Below are 18,608 nucleotides of genomic sequence, written 5' to 3'. Positions count from 1 at the left end.
TTACAGTAAGTAGTGTCATTTCGAGCCAACATGCTCCTCCTCAGACTGCCCAAACTTTCTACATTAAAACTGAATAAAATTTTCAACATGTATCTAATATTGACTGAGTGCTTCACATGAATGATTTGAGTGTTATAATTCACAGCAGCTTTATCAGCAGCTTTTGCCTGTCGCCCTCATTATTTTCCTCATTCTGAAGCCCTGCAGGGTTAACTTTATCCACCTCCACAGGATACTTCATTACACTGCCTTTAGTGTTCAATATTCACTCATCATACTGAAGCACAGTGTGCCTGGTCCAGTGGTCTAATGGGATCAATTGGACAAACACATCCAGACATGATGAATGTTCTGATTTGCATATTGGTTTTGATCCATTACAATTCAAAAGAATGGGGCCGATTGCTTTCATAAAGTAAAAGCTATACAAACTTCTATATTTTTTTAGGAGTTGCAGCAAAATAAATGGAACTAATGCATTTGACTCCTCAATTGACCAAAATACAATTTGTCTTTTGACAGTTTTTTGGTGTGTTATGGTGCTAAATGTAGCCTGGAACGTTCATTCTAACTCAACACCAACAGATTTGTTTTATTTCAAACTAGCACTCCATCCCTAAATGACAGACTCAAGTAATATCACTTATGAACTACAGGGGCGGATCCAGTAGTCCAACACTCTTAACAGTGATTGGCATAACAGTTCAAATCTGCAAAGTACTTTGTTTCAGTCGTTTACATTGATATGATAAGTGAAGATAGAAAGGGTAGATTCATTATTTTCATTTATTTATGTGTGTGCACACAAGTTCATGCTAACGGCCCCAGTTGGGCCCCAAACAAGTGATTTTACATTACATATCTGTTCACCCATTCACACTCATATTCATACATTGTACACTGATGGCAGAGGAAGATATACGTGTCCACAACTTATTCCATTCATACCCTTAAAGAGCCCATATTATACCCTTTTTGGGGTTCATATATTTAATCTATGTACCTACTAAAGTGTGTTCACAATAGATAAAGTTCGAAAAAAGTGTCTGTTCTCATGTACTGCCGCTCCATGCACCGGCTCGCTTCTGACTCTCTCTAAGGCTCTGAAGTGCCCACGTTCAGAGTCCCCACGTGTGCCAAGTCTGATCTGATTGGTCGGCCTGTCGGCTCTGCCGTAATTGGTCAGTTGCTCAGCCACTCTGGCTCCGAGGGCCGGGGAGCAAAAACATTAGCACCTTAGCACTACTGTGCTACCGCAGGCTACGGCATATCGTGGGCGTGCTACAGAAGTTAACGGGCGTGCAACATGAGCGGCTTACCACAACGAGCCAATGGACTTAGATCAGTGATCTCATACTGACAAGACGTCGCACTGACAAATTTTTATAGAGGGGGGCTAGAACCGAGCGTTACATGCAGCTAATGCTACAGCTAACAGGAGGACGTAGGAGAAGCCGCGTTTCCGCGGACTTTGAATTTTTGCACATAGATGTGCCTAAACATGCACAGGACACTTGGAAAACACACTAAAGAGCATATAAAACCAGAAAAAGCATAATATGGGCCCTTTAACATGTGCTGGGAGCAATTCAGGGTCAGAACTTTGCCCGAGGACAAGAACTGGGATTGAACCACCAACGTTCCGATTGAGAAACAACTGAGTCTACCAGTGAACCAACACACACTCAGTGTTTGTCAAGCATTGATTTGTTTGTGGTGTCACTCATAGGCGTCAGGATCATTTCTAGCTTCATCCGCACGTTAGAAAGCGTTGTGATGAGAAGACCATGTGTTTGTTGTTCAGCCACCTTTTGTACTCCCACTGTCTGCAAATTTCTTTGTGTCTTTTCATCTGATAATTAAAAAACTATGGTCAGTTACCAAATGTAATCTTGTACTTTGGAAAATATTATCTTGAACATGTGGTAAGCCAGCTTTTGAAATGACCTTTGGCGCAGCTGTAATAAATTGGTGTTTGCTAACCCTTTCCCCTCTCCAGTGCCCAAACTATAGCTTTAATCAGGGTCGACAAACCAATTAGGCAATATAAACGGCTATTTATTTTACCCATAGACACTTTAACTCTGTGTTTAACTCTGTTGTGGTGATTGCCAAAGAGTTGTTGACTTAAGCAGGCTCCATTTTCAAAGTGAACATTAGCTTGTTCACAGTGTTTCCCCTAGGTTAACAGCTTTGGGGGGGTGGGGGGACACATGCCGACACAAACACTTGAAGGAATATTGGTGTTGATGTTTTACTTTTAATGACAGCTGTCCTTTTCTATCGGAAAGGTATCCTTAAATGACTTCTTTCTCTGATTTCCGACTGTATATCATATCCCTACAATAAAGGCACAAAAAACCCTGAGAGAGGAAAAGGTCTCATTTTGTAAATTGCATTAGTTTGTTCGGACATTGGCACTAGAAAGGGATAATAAATAGGCTTTTTTTTGTTTTTACTACCATATGTCAGGGTCTATTGATGTGCATGCTCAATAAATTAATACAAATGTATTTTTGTCTAATACCTGTAATAATTGAACCTGTCAATCACGATGCCTCTCTTTCTCTCCACATTCACGCAGAGTCCGAGGAGGAGCGAGGAAGAGGAGGAGGAGGAGGAGGATGGACGGCGGGAAGAGCGCGCTTCTGCCGTCCGCGCGGCAGAGCATCATCTCGTGCAGCGAGGTGAACTGCACTGCGCGAGGCACCCTGGCGCTGTCAGCAGCATCCGCGTGGAGCACCAACGGGTCGGCGGTGGATCCGCACCGGCTCGAGGAGCTCCAGCTTCCCGCCTCGGCTGCCCCGACGGTGAGTCACTGTTTAATTCAGCGCTGTGTCTCTCTTCCAAAGGTCTGTAAACTGCTCACTTCCAGAAATAGTTTGGAAACGAACTCCCTATTCAATTTAATATTGACCTGCTTATTTGTAAATAACTTTTAATGAGTAGGCGACACTGAAACCCAGAGGGAGTTGTTAGGCTATTAACACAATTTAACAGACAGCAGCGAAATTATAGCTCTTTTCTAAGTCTAGTTGTTCTTTTGAATGTATTTTAGATGTGGCAGTAATCTGATTAAATGGTAGGCAAATAGGTAATGCCAGGTAGGCTAGCCTAAGGAAAAATGTGGTATTTAAATGATGCTGAATACAATTGGTTTGAAAACAATCACAGGTCAACCTACAATTCCCAGGAGGAAAATGAATATTGACATCATCCACATTGAATTTGACAAGCTCTCTTATTAATAGGCTATTTGTGTTAAATTCTAGACATTTTTGATTAATGCATCCTCTTGCTCCCTCCCTCTGATATGCATGGCATGACATAGCCTATGGGCCTACTATCACGTGTTATTATTGACTAAATCATCAGGTCATAGGCTATGGGCTTCATATTGATCAGATGAAATCAAACGTCGGTGACCCAATTCACTTTGGTAAGCATAACATCTAACTGAAAACGATTATTGATAATTTCATGTTCAGTGTTTCATTAAGGATGACACTTGATGATTTTTTTTTTCAACCAATGACATATTTGTTAAAACATAGGATGCTTCATTTGCATACCATTTAGCGTTTTAAAAAAAGCGTTTTCTCAAAGAGAAACAGAACGAGTGGGCGAGAGATCCAGAGGGATGTGCTGACAGCACAGTGCGTCTCTTGGACTCATCAGCATGAATGAACGCATGGATGCAACTTTTCTCCTCTGAGGGCTTCGCTTAGTTTATCTGACAAACTGCACAAGCTTCCTGAGCCACATGGAAACACTTACACATAACTCTTACACTCAGCTGCACAAGAATGAAAAATGTGTCTGAAGCTATACTGCTGTTGTGTTGCACTAGGAAACACACTCACACACATGCACAAACACATACGGATAAAGGGGTGCAGGAGTCAGTGCAGAAATGTTCCTGCGTTATCACCCAGCTCCACCGACACAGAGCAGCACAGACGTCACGCTTCACACCTGAAAGGTCGACTTTATTTTCCCCTCCAGTGGTGAGGCAGCTGTGTGGGCCTGCAGGATGTTCAGGTGATCGGTGGAGGACTGATAACACAGCTGTCTGCACGTTTCCTGCCTTCCTCAGGATCAAATTGTGTGTCTGGTATCGACTGCCGCTGCCTGTTGTTGAACAAACATATATTGATGACTTACATACAGAATGTCCATCCATGCATTTGCAAATGTTGTATTGATCTGACACTGGTGCATGTGTTGTTTTGTAAAGCCGTCCTGGTTGCTTCTTTTTAAATGACGGACAAAACCAGTCTTCATTTATGTAGCTATATTGAGACTGGTTTTTATGTGCAGTTGTGTGTTGGCTGGTTTATGATTTGTCTTTGACTGCACTCCCTCTGCTGCTTCAAAAAAGATGTTAATGAACACAACACAAAGAATAATGCAATACATCCACAATGTAAACCACAGCAAAAGTGAACTCTTCTGTAAATTAAGTTCTAAACGAACATCACCATTCAAGACTGCCTGAGATATGTATAGACAAACAGGGTTAGTAATTAGTACATCTGAGTTTAAGGCTTCGTTTAAACGAGATCCGTTGGTCTGTTGATAACAACAGCCGACAACACATTATGAAAAAAATTCTGAAAACGCTGTAGTATACATGCCAGGCCACAAGTTGGCAGTGTGACTTTGTAATAAAACAACAAGCGTATGCACACATACTCTTCCCTCAGAGAGCAGTGAGGTAAAACATACAGAAACAGTTAACACACAAATATTCGTGTGGCCTGACGATGAGGTGGGGTTGTCTACATAGAGAGTTAATTTCAAATAAATGTCGACTTGGAGTGAGCAGCACAAACAAAACTCTCCATCCACAATAGTTGTAGTCGTCCATTTACTTGCACATGGCTATTGACTGGAAGTGCATTGCGCATGCATGTAATGGCACCATTTCAAAAAGGAACAGTGTTTTTAGCAGTGTCGTTTTCAAAACTTTGCACTCTGTTTTCAAAATGTTTCCGTTTCCAAGAAACCAAAACACTGTCGCTGTGAGGAATAACAGCCAAGCTGCATTGCAAAATAAAATGCAAAATTAACTAATATCCATGGTGGATAGTAACGATAGTAAAGTTCATTCAATTAAGTTATGCACTGTTTTCAGATTCTTGATAATCGGAGCTATATGTTTGTCTTCTAACGGAGTATTTCTACACTGTGAAAGAGCACTTTCAGTCACATAAAATTAACAATAGCCTGCGGGTCTCTGGGGGGCTTCTGTGGGCTGGCTGTTATCAGATTTGCTGCTGTGACAGTGAATCTGTGTTGATATTCTGCCGTGCAGGTTGGTATTTACTTAACCGCTCAAATGGTTCAAACCTGTCCTTCAGCCTGGCAGAAAAGTCACGGCTCGGCTGCTTCCATCTGTCACAAAGATGCAGATTCAGAGATGTAGAGAGTCACTCTCCTCTGTGTCTTCTCTCCACCCAGCTTGTGTTTGTGTGGGTGTGTGTGTGTGTGTGTGTGTGTGTGTGTGTGTGTGTGTGTGTGTGTGTGTGTGTGTGTGTGTGTGTGTGTGTGTGTGTGGTGATAGTTGGCTGCATATTGTGCTCCATCATATACCCTGCATGTATGTTTGTAGGATTTAATCACTTCTTTTAAAGATAGGATGAAAGGCAATTAAAGAAAAATTTGAAAAAGGTAATACAGCCAAAATTGACATTTGATGTTTGAAGTTTTATACCTCAACTTTAGAAAAATCAGTGTGAAGTAAGGTATAATACTCTTTTCTGCTCGCTAATCGTCTTATACACTCGTCTACGGTGGCCAGTAGGGGTCAAACGCTCAGCAACTGATGAAACGACATACATTTAGAAAAACATGCAGCATATATAGAAACGCTGCACATTCAAAAGCAAATGCAAACTACCACAACAAATGCAAAGGCTGAAACGCGCTGCAAAGACACAAACGCGCTAATGCTAGCTCCAGCTGAACTTATCCCTCTGCATCCGCTTTACCAGCCTGACACTTCGTCCTTTCGCCATCCCTTTGCAACTCATCTCTTTGCAACAGTTTAACATTAATCTCCCTGTCATCAAACACTGACACCTCACCCACGGAGAGCCCTCTGCCCAGGGCCTGACAAGTTCAAAATCCTGGCAGATGGAAGTCCCGTAGCCTACTCAAGCCGGGCAACGGTGCCGGTAGCCGGGCAGCCAACTTAGCAAGGCTCCCACTCAACAAGACCTCATTTCTCAAACTTGTGTTTTCCCCTCTACATGTTATAAAGTCGTGTTTGCGCACAATAGAAAGTGGGGCATAGCCCCGGCGATACACGGCTCCGGTGGTGTTCAGATAATAAATCCACTTCCCCGTCTCCCTCCCGCATCTGTGAGCGACCTGAGGGGGGATTCAATGAGAGCAGCCCCGGTACGCCCGGCACCATGTAAACGGGACGTTTGTTGTTCTATTATAATTTAAAAACGGTGCGCGTCCCGTTTGACTCCTGGGGGACCATCGGCTACATGGTGCTGGGCTTCTCCTGGCGTACCGGGGCTGCTCGGACCCCACTCTCGTCCCCGATGTCAAAATCCCGGTCGGACTCGCGTTTCGGTAACAGTGAAGTTATCCTGTGTCTTCAACGATACAACTTCCCTATCTAAACATAACTTTCTGTTCCTAGCTGTCTCTCTTACTCTCTCTCGTAAATAAACAGTTCCACAGCGCCCCTACAGGCCTGGAGCACTTCGGTTTAAGGCTGAACTTGCAGCGTTTCTGTGTTTGCTGTTGTTTTCTGGTTGTGTGTGTTTTGACTTAAGTTTCGTTTCTGTACTTGCAGCGCGTTTGATGCTTATGCAGTTGTTTTGCCTATTTGCAGCGCGTTTGTTTCGTTTGCAGCATGTTTGTGTCTTTGCAGCGCGTTTCAGCCTTTGCATTTGTTGTGGTAGTTTGCATTTGCTTTTGAATGTGCAGCGTTTCTATATATGCTGCGCGTTTTTCTAAATGTATGTCGTTTCATCAGTTGCTGAGCGTTTGACCCCTATCGGCCACCGTACTCGTCAGGTAGCAAGACAATCAAAGATGGAAAGGACTGATAGTAGACGTGTCTGCTCATTATTGTGCTGTGCAGTTATTGCAGATGTAGTTAAGAAGATGTGACAAGCTCCATCGTGTCATATCCTCTTTTACAAAGAACCCAATCTCACTGTCATATTGCTGTCCCAGCGTGTCATTTTACATGGTCAAAATGTAAAGGATATAAAAGGACCAAAGCTTTGAAAAAACTCAAAATATTGAGTCAGAATTTTAACCCAAATAGGCAACTAGTGAACAAGAGAGAGCACTGTCTAAGTTGCACAAATAATTTGCTAATGTTTCAGGCTATATTTACAATTAAGATTATTTTTCTGGTTATTAAAAACTAGAAATTACCCTGCAGGTGAAGGGGACCTCTGTTTTTATTTTGCTGTGGTATAATAATAGGTTTGATATTTTTTTCATCTCTACTAATATCACATCGAAGTTTAAATTTTGACATCCCAGTGACAATCCAGTTTCACACTGAACTTCCAGGAGTAACAGTTCCGCCTTCAAAAAGCTGTGTAAGACAATAAGGATATTTATTACTGGAATGGTCCTGGGAGACAGTCAGACTAAATACATAATGGAGGGAAAGCTAATGAGCGACAGGAGAGACTAATGAGGGCATGGCATGGAGGCAGAAAAAATGCAAGAGCAGTGAGAGTTATTGAAATGAGAGGAGAGCTGAGTATATATCAACATAAAACAGGAAACAATTAACTAATCACGAAAAACCACCCGATGAATCAGATCACAGTGACTCCCAAATGTTTAATTATTCATTATGATAATTCCACTTTCATCAAAAAGACAAAAAAACTAGCAGCAATTCAATCAGTTTGATTTACCCTCTAACTAGTCAGACTGTCTTCAACTGATGATGATGTTTGTTTTGTTTGTTGCCGATCATTTTTTACAAACATGACATCCTCAAATGTCTTTTGTGCACAATCAAAATGAATTCAGTTTTCTATCAAATGTGACTATTTCCTGGTTTCTGTCTTTCTCCTTTTCAGGAAGCTGCAATCAAACAAGCAGGACTGTTTACTACTTAGAAAAATATCCAAAGAAAATAATTGATAATTAAAATACAATAAAGTAATTGTTGACAGTTAATAGGTACATTATGCAGCTCGGGTTAATAAAAAACATGGAGTACATTTAAACAAGGCGGTTGAGCTTGCAGGCGGTAATGGGCTTGAACACATGACATGTATGTCAGCAGACAACTCTAATCTAATATTGTTTACTGTAACCAGCAGTCAGTCATATGTGGGTTAATGTGACAAGTTAATGTCACAGTGAAATGTACAGATGGCATTTGGATGACATTTCTCTGCTGTCTTAATGTCTAAAACACAACATATTAAAAGAGGAGGTCTCAATTTATGACAATAGCTTTCTCGTCCAAAAGTGACACGAGGTGCAAGTGTGGTGCACGTGAAGAAATATTGTCTAAAAACATTTTGCATCTAAATTCCACTTGATCTTTATGGCATATTTCCCTCACTACCACGACCCTAACAATGATGTCACAGGAAGTGGTTCCATTACAATTTTCTGTGCCAGTTTTATGGCATAAAGTTAACGAGTTAATCAGTCAAAACCCTCCCCTGGGCTTCCATCAAATGTAATGCAAATGATATCAGGACATTCAGAAAAGTAGAAGAAAGAATTGATATACAGTATGTAAGTTTCCATCCACTTCTGTTATTTCAGTTCAAAGTTTGGCTCTTTGAGGTCTTAAGTTGTTGCTGTTAAACTATTGTAGAAGAAGACATTGAGACAATAAAAGATCCCACTGGACCAATCCCAATGTCCACCCTTAAGTCTATAAGCACTGAACCCCCACAGTCTATAAAGTAGTCAGGCATGGCAAAACATAAGAATCAAATGTTGTGATTACATCATCACTTACTGTTAAGTCTACAGTCTTCTGGGTCTGAATACATCTCATACCCTTTACAGCCTAGACATTGTAAAAGCAGCCACTATGTTGCACAATGCTATATGATAAATGTGTAAAGGGTCAATTGACCCAAATTTGATCTTTATTTTTTCTGACTTTAGTATAAGCTTTGTTGTTTCCCAAATGAAATGCTCAATACTCCTGCATGCCTCTCCAAAGATAACCACCTCCACCTGCTTAATCTGATGGAGGTGGCTAATACTATTTCCTTGACAGCTCAAATCAAAGACTTTCTTTTAGTTCTATCATGTAGTTGAATCATTTCCTTATGAGGATCCCAAACTTTCCCCAAAGTCTCTGGAGTCGATATTTATGAACCAAAGCTGATCCAGCAGCAAGTTTTAGTTTTTTATTTGAATCTCTGCAGACGTTCAGTTGTAGGACGTTCAGCTCCTGTCATTGTAGGAGACACAACTGATACCGCTGGCAAACATCTGGCCTCACGTCTAACATTCGGCCTCTGCTGAGGTTATTGTTTTTATTTACATGGTAACCACTTGGAACAGCTTCGGCAACTTTACATGGCAAGAAGCATTTGATGATAATTTCCAAACCAAATGGGACAGAGGATTGTTTCTACAGTTCACCAGAAAGTCCTGAGTCAGAATATTAAAGAAGAGAGTCAAGTTTGATCCTAGATACATCTTAATTTATGAATGAATCCTGCTGGTAATACCACTGCTTCTACTGTTCCTACTTGTTATGTTCAAATCAGAATATAAAATACATTAACAACACTTACATCAACTCAGCTGAGAGGCATGACAAATAATATGTTGGTCTCCGACCAATCGTAGCTTGTCATTTCTCATAAGCAAACATTTTGTCACCCTGCTCCAGAACAATTAAGTAGCTTCTTGTTTTATCTAAAGTTAAGTTTCAGTGTGAGAAACCAACCAGATTCTGATCCAGGACGAGGTTTGTGTTGACCTGGAGTTGAACCAGAAGTGTGGACACATCATGACAGAGACCCGACAGAGAACACAAAATAACTCCCTGTTATCAAAACTGATATATGAAGACATGATTAAGCTGTCCGCCTGCATATAGAAGATGGTTGTGTGTGTGTGTGTGTGTGTGTGTGTGTGTGTGTGTGTGTGTGTGTGTGTGTGTGTGCGTGTGCGCGTGCGTGTGCATGTTTTGCATACCTGTATGTGTGCAGCTTGGATTACATCCCTATCTACCATGCTGCATATATTTTAGGGGCTTTAGTTTCCATGAACCATAAGTGCGGAGACGTTTCCACAAATCAGTGTCTGGGTGCTTTTAAGCAAATACTGAGCTATTTGAGCTGGGGAGAAGCTAACTTACAGTTATCAAGCTAACTTTCTCCTCATTTACTTTTCAATCAGTATGTCAATTTACCTTTTATGAGTTATCATATATAATACACTTTCAGTGAATTTAAATCGCTTCGGTTTCTTTAACTTATGCTCCAAAAGCAGAGCAGCATCAGGATTAGTCGCCGATGAGCATTTCAAGTCTTGTGTAGAGGCTTTTACTCTCTTCCTCTGTTTTTTCAGATTATTGTGCTGAAAAAGAGTAACTCTGCTGAACCTGAACCTTAACTTCTGTCAGATGATGTTTCTATTTACTACTGACAGTCGTGTTGAACCTGCTGGGTCACAGGAGTTTAAATGAGGAGTTATCCATGTATTTATAGTGGAAGCTTGCTGGGGGAGCATAGCAGGAGGCTGAAGGTCTCTTAAACGCATCTCTTCTGTCAGGATGCTGAGAACAACCTACCTGCTGTTGGCTATATCTCAGTGTCTCAGTATTACTGCGTTTGCTACTTGACAAGGGAAATTTTGTGTTCAAAATGATTTATCTTCTACTGCAGTGGTTATATCTCTAATCTTAATTTGGATTCTTCAACATTTAACTGACTCTACTGACTCAGTTTGGAAAGATGGGGGGGAGAGAGAGAACCCTCATTTATTGTTTATCAGACCACATCGACAGACACCACAGGAGTGGAGTGGATCTAAGGTATAGGCCTCTCTGACTACTGTGCAAAACCACTAATTCAATGATTTGTAAAAAAAAAAAACGAGAAAAAAAAACCTCCCAGCTTTGGTTGATGAATGGTTTCTTATGAACTGAATAAAATAAATGTGCTGCTGTTAAAAATCTCAGAGAGCAGAGTCCCAGTGAAAAGAAGGCAATATTTAAGTTGTGAGTGTAGGGTCGCTGTACAGATGAGCACAATCCATTAAAAAATGTATTTTGGGGGCTTTTTAGGCCTTTGTTTTTTTAAAGAGGGAACAATGTATAGAGTTGTACATCAGGGAGAGGCTGTCAGCCCCTTTGTAAATACAATGTTGTTAAGCCTCATTTAAATACTTTTATCATAATTATTGGAATTGTAGCAATGTGTTTATAACATTGAGGATTGAATGTCTGCTATTGATGCTTTATGTGTTAAATAGTAACTAATTCTCTACTTTGTCTTTTTGTCAGAGTACTTGCGCGTGAGAACAGTTTTTCAGGACTCCTTCCACCTCTGCTGCTTATACAGACCTCTTGTGAGAAAAAACGTTGATGTGGATCATGAAAGGAAAAATAAACTTCTTTCATATTAGTTATTTAGTCTGGAGGCTGAAAAAGATTCATGGTGCTCAGGAAATCATTTTTGAGCAACAACAAAAGAAGTCTTTATAAGGTAGGGGGAATGCAAACAGGCTGCAGGGATGAAAAGATGAAATGATAGCAGGAAATATGTGCAGCAAATATATAGCATATAACGCACACCTACTCACACACGCTGAAGGGATTTGAGGCCATGGGGTATATAAAACGGAGGTAAACTCTGTGTCATTAGATAATTCCCTGCAGATGAAGCTGAGGTCTGGATTTATAGCGTCAAAGGATCTGCTGTTTAACTCTTTGTTGGCCAAACCTCCTGTATCTCAAACAGGATTACTGACAGATTGGGACTGGAAGGATTTTCAGAAAAGCAGGTTTTTTTCTACTTTTAACTTCTACTTCACAATACATCAGAAGATGTTGCGCCTAATTAAGTCATTTTTTGGTAGCTTCAGTTATTTTTCATATATATAATATGATCTTCTGTTAGACGGCAATTAAGCAGTTAAGTTTTTTCTGTTGAGGAAATATGTATTTTAACACAATTTTATGTATAGACCTTTAAAATAAGCTATCCAGAAATCATGTGCTATAATTATTTAAGTGAATATCTGCAACTCTAATTTTGACAACCTTACAGCAGACAAAGCCTTGGGCCCTCCCTGGGCCATGTCGACATGACCAAGGCCGATCTGATGATGTCGGAATATGAGCAAATACACACCGCTCAGGAGGACTGCCCCTGAATCCTCCTGAATGTGGTTGTTCACACATGCACCTCTCAGAAGAAGTCTATCCCGGTCGAACAGGAACAGGGACGGGGTCTATTGAGGCAAGTCATGTAGTAATAGACACAGACTGAAACTCCACCAAGCTCCCCACGATGCGCATTGCACCAATGCCTGGTCTGTTTTTCTCTCTCTTTTGTGGCAACAAAATTCCTTTTGTAACATAGAAACTTTAAACATAATATTCAGCACAAATAGGAAAGGTCAGCTTCTACTTTTCATATTCATTACTCTCTCTTAAGTTTATCTTGAAACCTTCAAACACTTATATTCAACCTTTTACCACTCCCTCACACAATCACATCCAAACTCCATTCAAGCTTTAAAAAGCACACATCCCTTTGAGTTTTCAGCCTTGATCAACTTTTTTCATATAATTCATACTCTTTACACAATGGCAACCGTGTGGAATGTAAATCACGTAAGTAGAGTGGAGGGGCTTTAAAGGTCAATATGTAAGATATTTACTGAATGTAATCATAAAAGGACCTTACTATATCATCAGACATCAAGGAAACATACAATGTTGAAGTGCTTCTTGGTCGACAACACAGCAGCCAGTATGTCCTCCTTTAAAGCGTCAATTGCAGTGCCGAATGGTTTTTATTTGTGTAGACCAGAGAAGTAGACGGTTTTAAGGCACCCCAACACGGCTGTTTTGTCCCTCGTCCCTTGGTTTGCCAGGCAAACAGCAAACAAACAGGTGTTGCAGCGATGGAAGCAGGCAAGTGAACTGGATCAGATATAACTGATTCTACCCGACCTAAAAACATTTTCTAATAAGCTCCACAACCAGAAAAATGGTAAAACTAAGATAAATATTGGAGATTCCTTTGAAAAAATCAACGGAGTTTAGAGCATAAAAAGGTTTCAAGACTGATGCAGAACTGGTTAAACTATAAATCTATGAAGTAAGTTTTCAGTTTCATATATTCAAAACTTTGCTCCTTTAACTGTGTCACATGATTCATACATCACTTATTTCATTCAACTCTGATTTACAGCAATTCAGTTTACCTTTAGCCTTTCGAACAGTACTTAGAATATTTCATATATTTTTTACTGAATTCGTTCAGCATTAGGAGGACAGCATCTGATTTTCATCATGCAGCATTTGCACCCTTTTCTTCAGGAATTGCATTCTCTAGCTGCATTGGTTCTTTTACTAAAGTAGAGAATGTGTCTGATTCACCCACAGTGGATACTCTAACTGAAATCAACTATAAAAGCAACGTTTTCAAATATGCATGTAAAGTTTAACAACCAGAGGTGCTAACATGTTTTTGTCCAGCTAAATACATAAACTTTGTGCCTGTTGAGCTTCATCCAAATTTCATTAAACATTTATTTTCCATTCTTTGACTACAATTAAGCTAACTTGTAGAAGTCAAAAACACATAATCTATTTATTCCCCTTCCTTTTTGTATTTAAGTTTCCTGTCAGTGTCATGTAATGATGCAGTTTATATAACCGGCCATGTTGAGACATTCAATAACACTTCCAGATTTGAATTTGGCCTCCAAAAAGCATTTCTCTGTCAGGCTCTTTAATCAGAAAATAAAACCGAGACGACAAATGATAAGCAAACAAAGACACAATGAACAGGATGATGTGAGCTCGGACAGGTTGTTTTCGAAACATGAGCGTCCGAGGTTAGTCCAAAGATGTATTTTGGAGGTGAGAAACCAACACGTGCCAACCTGTTAAAGTTGTATCATCATGTTAATACTTTTAGATGTTTAAGTGTTAAGCAGAAAATGGCTTGTCTTGCCTTTGTTGAACCCAGAGTCTGTGGTTTGTTTGGCTCATGGAGCCACTGGTCCATAGAGGACGTGGGAACAAGTCAAAACTAAAATCTAAAACCTTTTTCAAACTGGTAATCTGTAAATAATCCCCCTCTGGCCTGAAAAACTAGTATCTTTCTTACAACAAAGGAACCTGGTGTCATAAAGCTTGTGTAATTATTACAAAGTCCTGACTTCCCTGAGGAATGAGGTTCATAGATGGGTCAGGTTCAAAAGGCCTGCTCATAATCCAGCGAACTGCAAACCGATGTTTTTTCAGTTATGATCTTCAAAGGAGAGAAAATTGTGGCCAGCAGTGTTGATCTGACAGTGATGTTCAACAATTAGCTGCGTCCATCCAGTGTCCTTTTACTATTGATTACTTGTCTACCTGTTCAAGGAAATGTTACTGTTTTCTGAAAGCATTTAGATTTGGGAACGTTGATTTCACCGCTGAGTGCAAATGCTTATTATTATTATTATTAAGAGTTATTTTTTTATTTCCAAGGTGCTCAGTCAATGTGTGCAGACCAAAGTACTTCTTACTTACTACTGTCTGTGTTTTGATGGTGGCATCTTGGTTTATCAAGGTCTCATTGTCACTTAGATCATTCCCGTATTTAGACAATTTTGTCTGGCCTGACTTGATTCAGGTCCGATTAAAATCTATCTGAGCTGGAGGGGTAGATGATCTGGCAGAGCTATTAAAACATGCATTCACAGCTTGTCCAGCTTAGACCCTGGCTGGTCTAAAATAAGTGTGCTAATGTGGATATTGTACACAAGATGAATATCAGTTCAGTCTTCACATTAGCACATTCACTTTTATCTGCTATCTTCTTGAAGTGTGTGGTGCTCAATGCTTGGTAATCTTTTACCTGCTTGAGCTCTACAGAAATATAGGGTGATCAAAGATGTCTGTCCAGAGCGGCAGCAAGATCTATCCCCCTGTGGAGTCCAGACACTGGTGGTGGAGGTGTTTGCTGATGATGTCGTCTGAGGGTGATGGGTTGAAGAAGCTGATCGAACTGTAAAGACTGAGATTGATGGGAAGACGGTTGATGATGTCATCTGAGGATGATGGGATAAAAAAGATAATCCAGCTGAAGAATGGGGTTGACAGAAATGGCTGAAGATATCCTCTGAGGCTGAAGGGACTAAAAGAGGCTGACCAAACTGAGAAGACTGGAGGCTGACCTGATGCTGAAGATGTGGTCTGAGGCTGATGGGATGCATGCAGAACTTTCGCTGCAAAAGTATGTTGAAGAGGGTTCATAGCATGATGAACTATCTCACAGGTTCGGCTGTGGCTCAGTTCGAATGTCGGTCGTCTCTCAACGGGAAGGTCGATGGTTCGATCTCCAGCTCCTGCAGCCACATGACTGATGTGTCCTTGGGCAAGACACTTAACCCAAAGTTGCTCCCGCTGCCCTGTGAATGTGTTAGATGTAAGAGTTAAACAAGTCAGAGATTTGGAGAAATAATGTCAGTTGGGGCCAAAAAAAAGGTAAGATTCATCACTTCTTTCCTCTCTCTTATTTCTTTAATTCACCACAAACACGGGGGTACAGTAGTAGGGGAAACAGCCCAATCTGGCAGAGGTGGGGTAGAGCCCAAACAGGCTTTTCACCCTGGCTATGGATTTCCTGTCCTACATCCATCTACAGACTCTTCTCTCTGTTTTCTCTTTTTCCTTGTCTTCTCTTTGCAGTTCATTTTCATGTGTAGTGTTGGCACCAGGTATAGTTTTTTATTTTTTTAACGCTGGGTGTTCTGCAGGTGGGTATCCTCCATGCTAAGAGCTAGCATGGAGGGGGGTGGCTATGGGACCCCGGAGCTATTAAGCCTCCCCCAGGTGTGGTGGGCCTAACAGGTGGAGGTATGGGGCCCACTTGAAGACATTGTGTAGCTCTTTCAGAGGCATATATTAATAAAGACTCCTTCTTTTCTCCAACCCTCAGATCATAAACATAGTACATTTTTAAATGGCAGAGAAAATGAAAGCTGTGGGTGGTCATACAGATGTCTGAAACCAGACAACTTGAGGGTCTAAGAATAGAAAAAAAACCTCATCTATCCAGATGTTTAGTTTCCTGCTGTGTAATGAGAATTACAGGTCTGGCATGGCTGCAGACGTAGTCTTGTTTGACTTGTAGATGAAGTAAATTTAAGTATTTATATGGCTCAGTAGGTTCAGAATGCAGATCTCTACATCAGTTTATCTGAAGCAGAAGTTACATGTAAATAAAGTTTGATTCTTGAACTGAGTCTCTGTGTGAGATCTGTCAGGTAGCTGCTAACAAAAAGTAAATAACCCTGATCTCACTTTCAGGATATTTATACTTTAGAGGGCTATTAACATGACAGTTATGACTCATGTTTGAAAAGAGACTTACTGAAAGGATATTAGACTACAGTCACTGAATAAAACCTTGAACAACAAGTTAAGGCTAATTTTATTAAAAATGAAGTTTACATTTTTTTAATCTGTGTGATGGTCACTTTTTTTCTGTTTAAACAAATGCTGCTTAATGTATTCACATTTTGAGGGATTTTGCCTATAGTAAAGGATTTACAGACATTTTAACAGGTACCATTAAAATTGGCCAATAAAGATTCAAATCAGATTTTATGCAGGTGACATGTGAGGGCTGTATGAAGCTGGCATTAATGTGCTTAGACACGGTAATCTTTTTAAGACTAAGAAAACATACTTGGCATGCTTACTTCAGTACAACTGCGTGTTTGTATGATTATGATGATGTGAATCGGGCAGTAGTGTTAAAGATTTTATTCAATTTTGAAATTCGTTTTTATAGATCACAAGCTCTGTGGGAAGTGGGGTACGTCACTTTTAACTTTTATTATCGAGACCTCTGAACTTTCTTTTTTGCGAGAACAACACAACATCCTGTGTCCCTTCTGTTTGGATCAGCTTAGATTCATTTATTTATGGTGAGGCAAGTTGATAACCAGGTATAAACATGATGTCTGATTATATTTCAAGTGGTAACGCTTATACACAATCCTGTATTTTAAGGCTAAAAAAAAAAAGGCTTTTCTGCAAATGGTATTGGCACCCAAAAATCTCTAATAGATGACCAAATACTCTTTAAGTGCAATTAAATCTGTTTTGGGAGTGATTATGTTCAAGATTAAAGAGAGTAAACATAGATTTCTTATATTCTAGTTTTTATGAACCCATCAGAAAATGGTTCTTTCTTTCCAATCATTGCTGCTGGACCTATTGATTTGTTGAGGGTCAAATGCTGGCCTGAATCTGTTCTGTAACGCCTGTTGTGCAAGAGACCATTAACTCAAGCGTGCGTGCACACATGTAAAGTCAATTGTTGTCATGTGATGCAGCAGTTCAGTCAGCTGTGGCGTGGGAAGCTTTCAAGGCTGAATGATGAAAAGAGGACACACAAATGTCTCTCAACACACACACACACACACACACACAAATCCTTTTCATTCTCTCTTGAACTGATAACACCAATTTTAGGCTCATTATCTCAAAGTAGCAGCTGCTGCAAGTAATGGTTTCTTTCCACAGCAAAAAATAATTTGTGATTGATTCTTTAAATTTCACCATGTACCTCTGCGCCAGAGCATCATCAGATAATTAGTTCTGAAGCTCTCCAAATATATATCGGTAGAAGTAAATTAATGTTCTGGTACTTTCCTGTGTTTATACTGGTTTTACAGAGTTTGAAGTTTTGACATGATGCCAGATATTAATCATTAGGCAAAATGTAAAACCCAAAGTATAAAAAGCTACAAAGGACAAGGAAAGGAAGGAGAGGAGGTAGGAAATCAAAAAGGTAGACAGGAGGTACATCCGAAGACTACAACTCTCCTTCTTTCAGTTATGACAGCTTTGCAACGCTCCTTAACATGACGGGTCCGTGACTACTTCCACTTTGAACTGAGGAGCAAGAAGACATAATTTAAGAGACTTTAGCTTTAGAGTTGTTGAGAAAATGAGAGGAAGAGAGGAAGCAAAGGGAAAGAATAAGAAGTAAACATAGATGTAAATAGTTGCATTTTATCTTTGGATCTTTTTAGTTATAAAAAAAACAATATAATCAAGTCAGCATATGGTGAGCAGTGAGGCTACAGTAGGCTGAACGCATCATTATTTTATGGCTGTCTGAAAGAAAACAGATTAATTATAGCAGATGTTTCAGCAGCTTTATGCCCTTTACAATGACACAGTTTATTCTCATGCTTCTTTCAGTCAATTGCTCTCTGTGTTATAGCTCTCAGTTATAGCCTCCGACCATCGAAGTGTAGCTTATGTTATAATTGCGTAAAAGTGTAGTCTTTCTTTTTATATGCTGAACATCCTGTCATAACCCAGAAGCTCATCCTCACACAGCTCTTTGAACAATGTGGAGATCGGACAAAATGTCAAACACACA

At 40.1% G+C, this 18,608-nt stretch overlaps 1 protein-coding gene across 1 annotated transcript in view; it reads left to right on the top strand.

Annotated features, from left to right (window-relative positions):
- Positions 1-2,601: 2,601 nt before the first annotated feature.
- The window catches only part of opn4a (opsin 4a (melanopsin)), a 42,686-nt gene continuing 26,679 nt past the window's right edge, over positions 2,602-18,608 (top strand). The window contains exon 1 of the mRNA XM_061040452.1: positions 2,602-2,810. Within this exon, the coding sequence (XP_060896435.1) occupies positions 2,625-2,810 (186 nt within the window). The 5' untranslated portion in view covers positions 2,602-2,624. The remainder of the gene's footprint in view (positions 2,811-18,608) is intronic.

This window comes from Labrus mixtus, chromosome 6 (genome assembly GCF_963584025.1).
Source record: "Labrus mixtus chromosome 6, fLabMix1.1, whole genome shotgun sequence".
Classification (NCBI taxonomy): domain Eukaryota; kingdom Metazoa; phylum Chordata; class Actinopteri; order Labriformes; family Labridae; genus Labrus; species Labrus mixtus.
The sequence above is the reverse complement of the archived record's forward strand: the minus strand, read 5'-3'. Positions and strand labels throughout refer to the sequence as shown.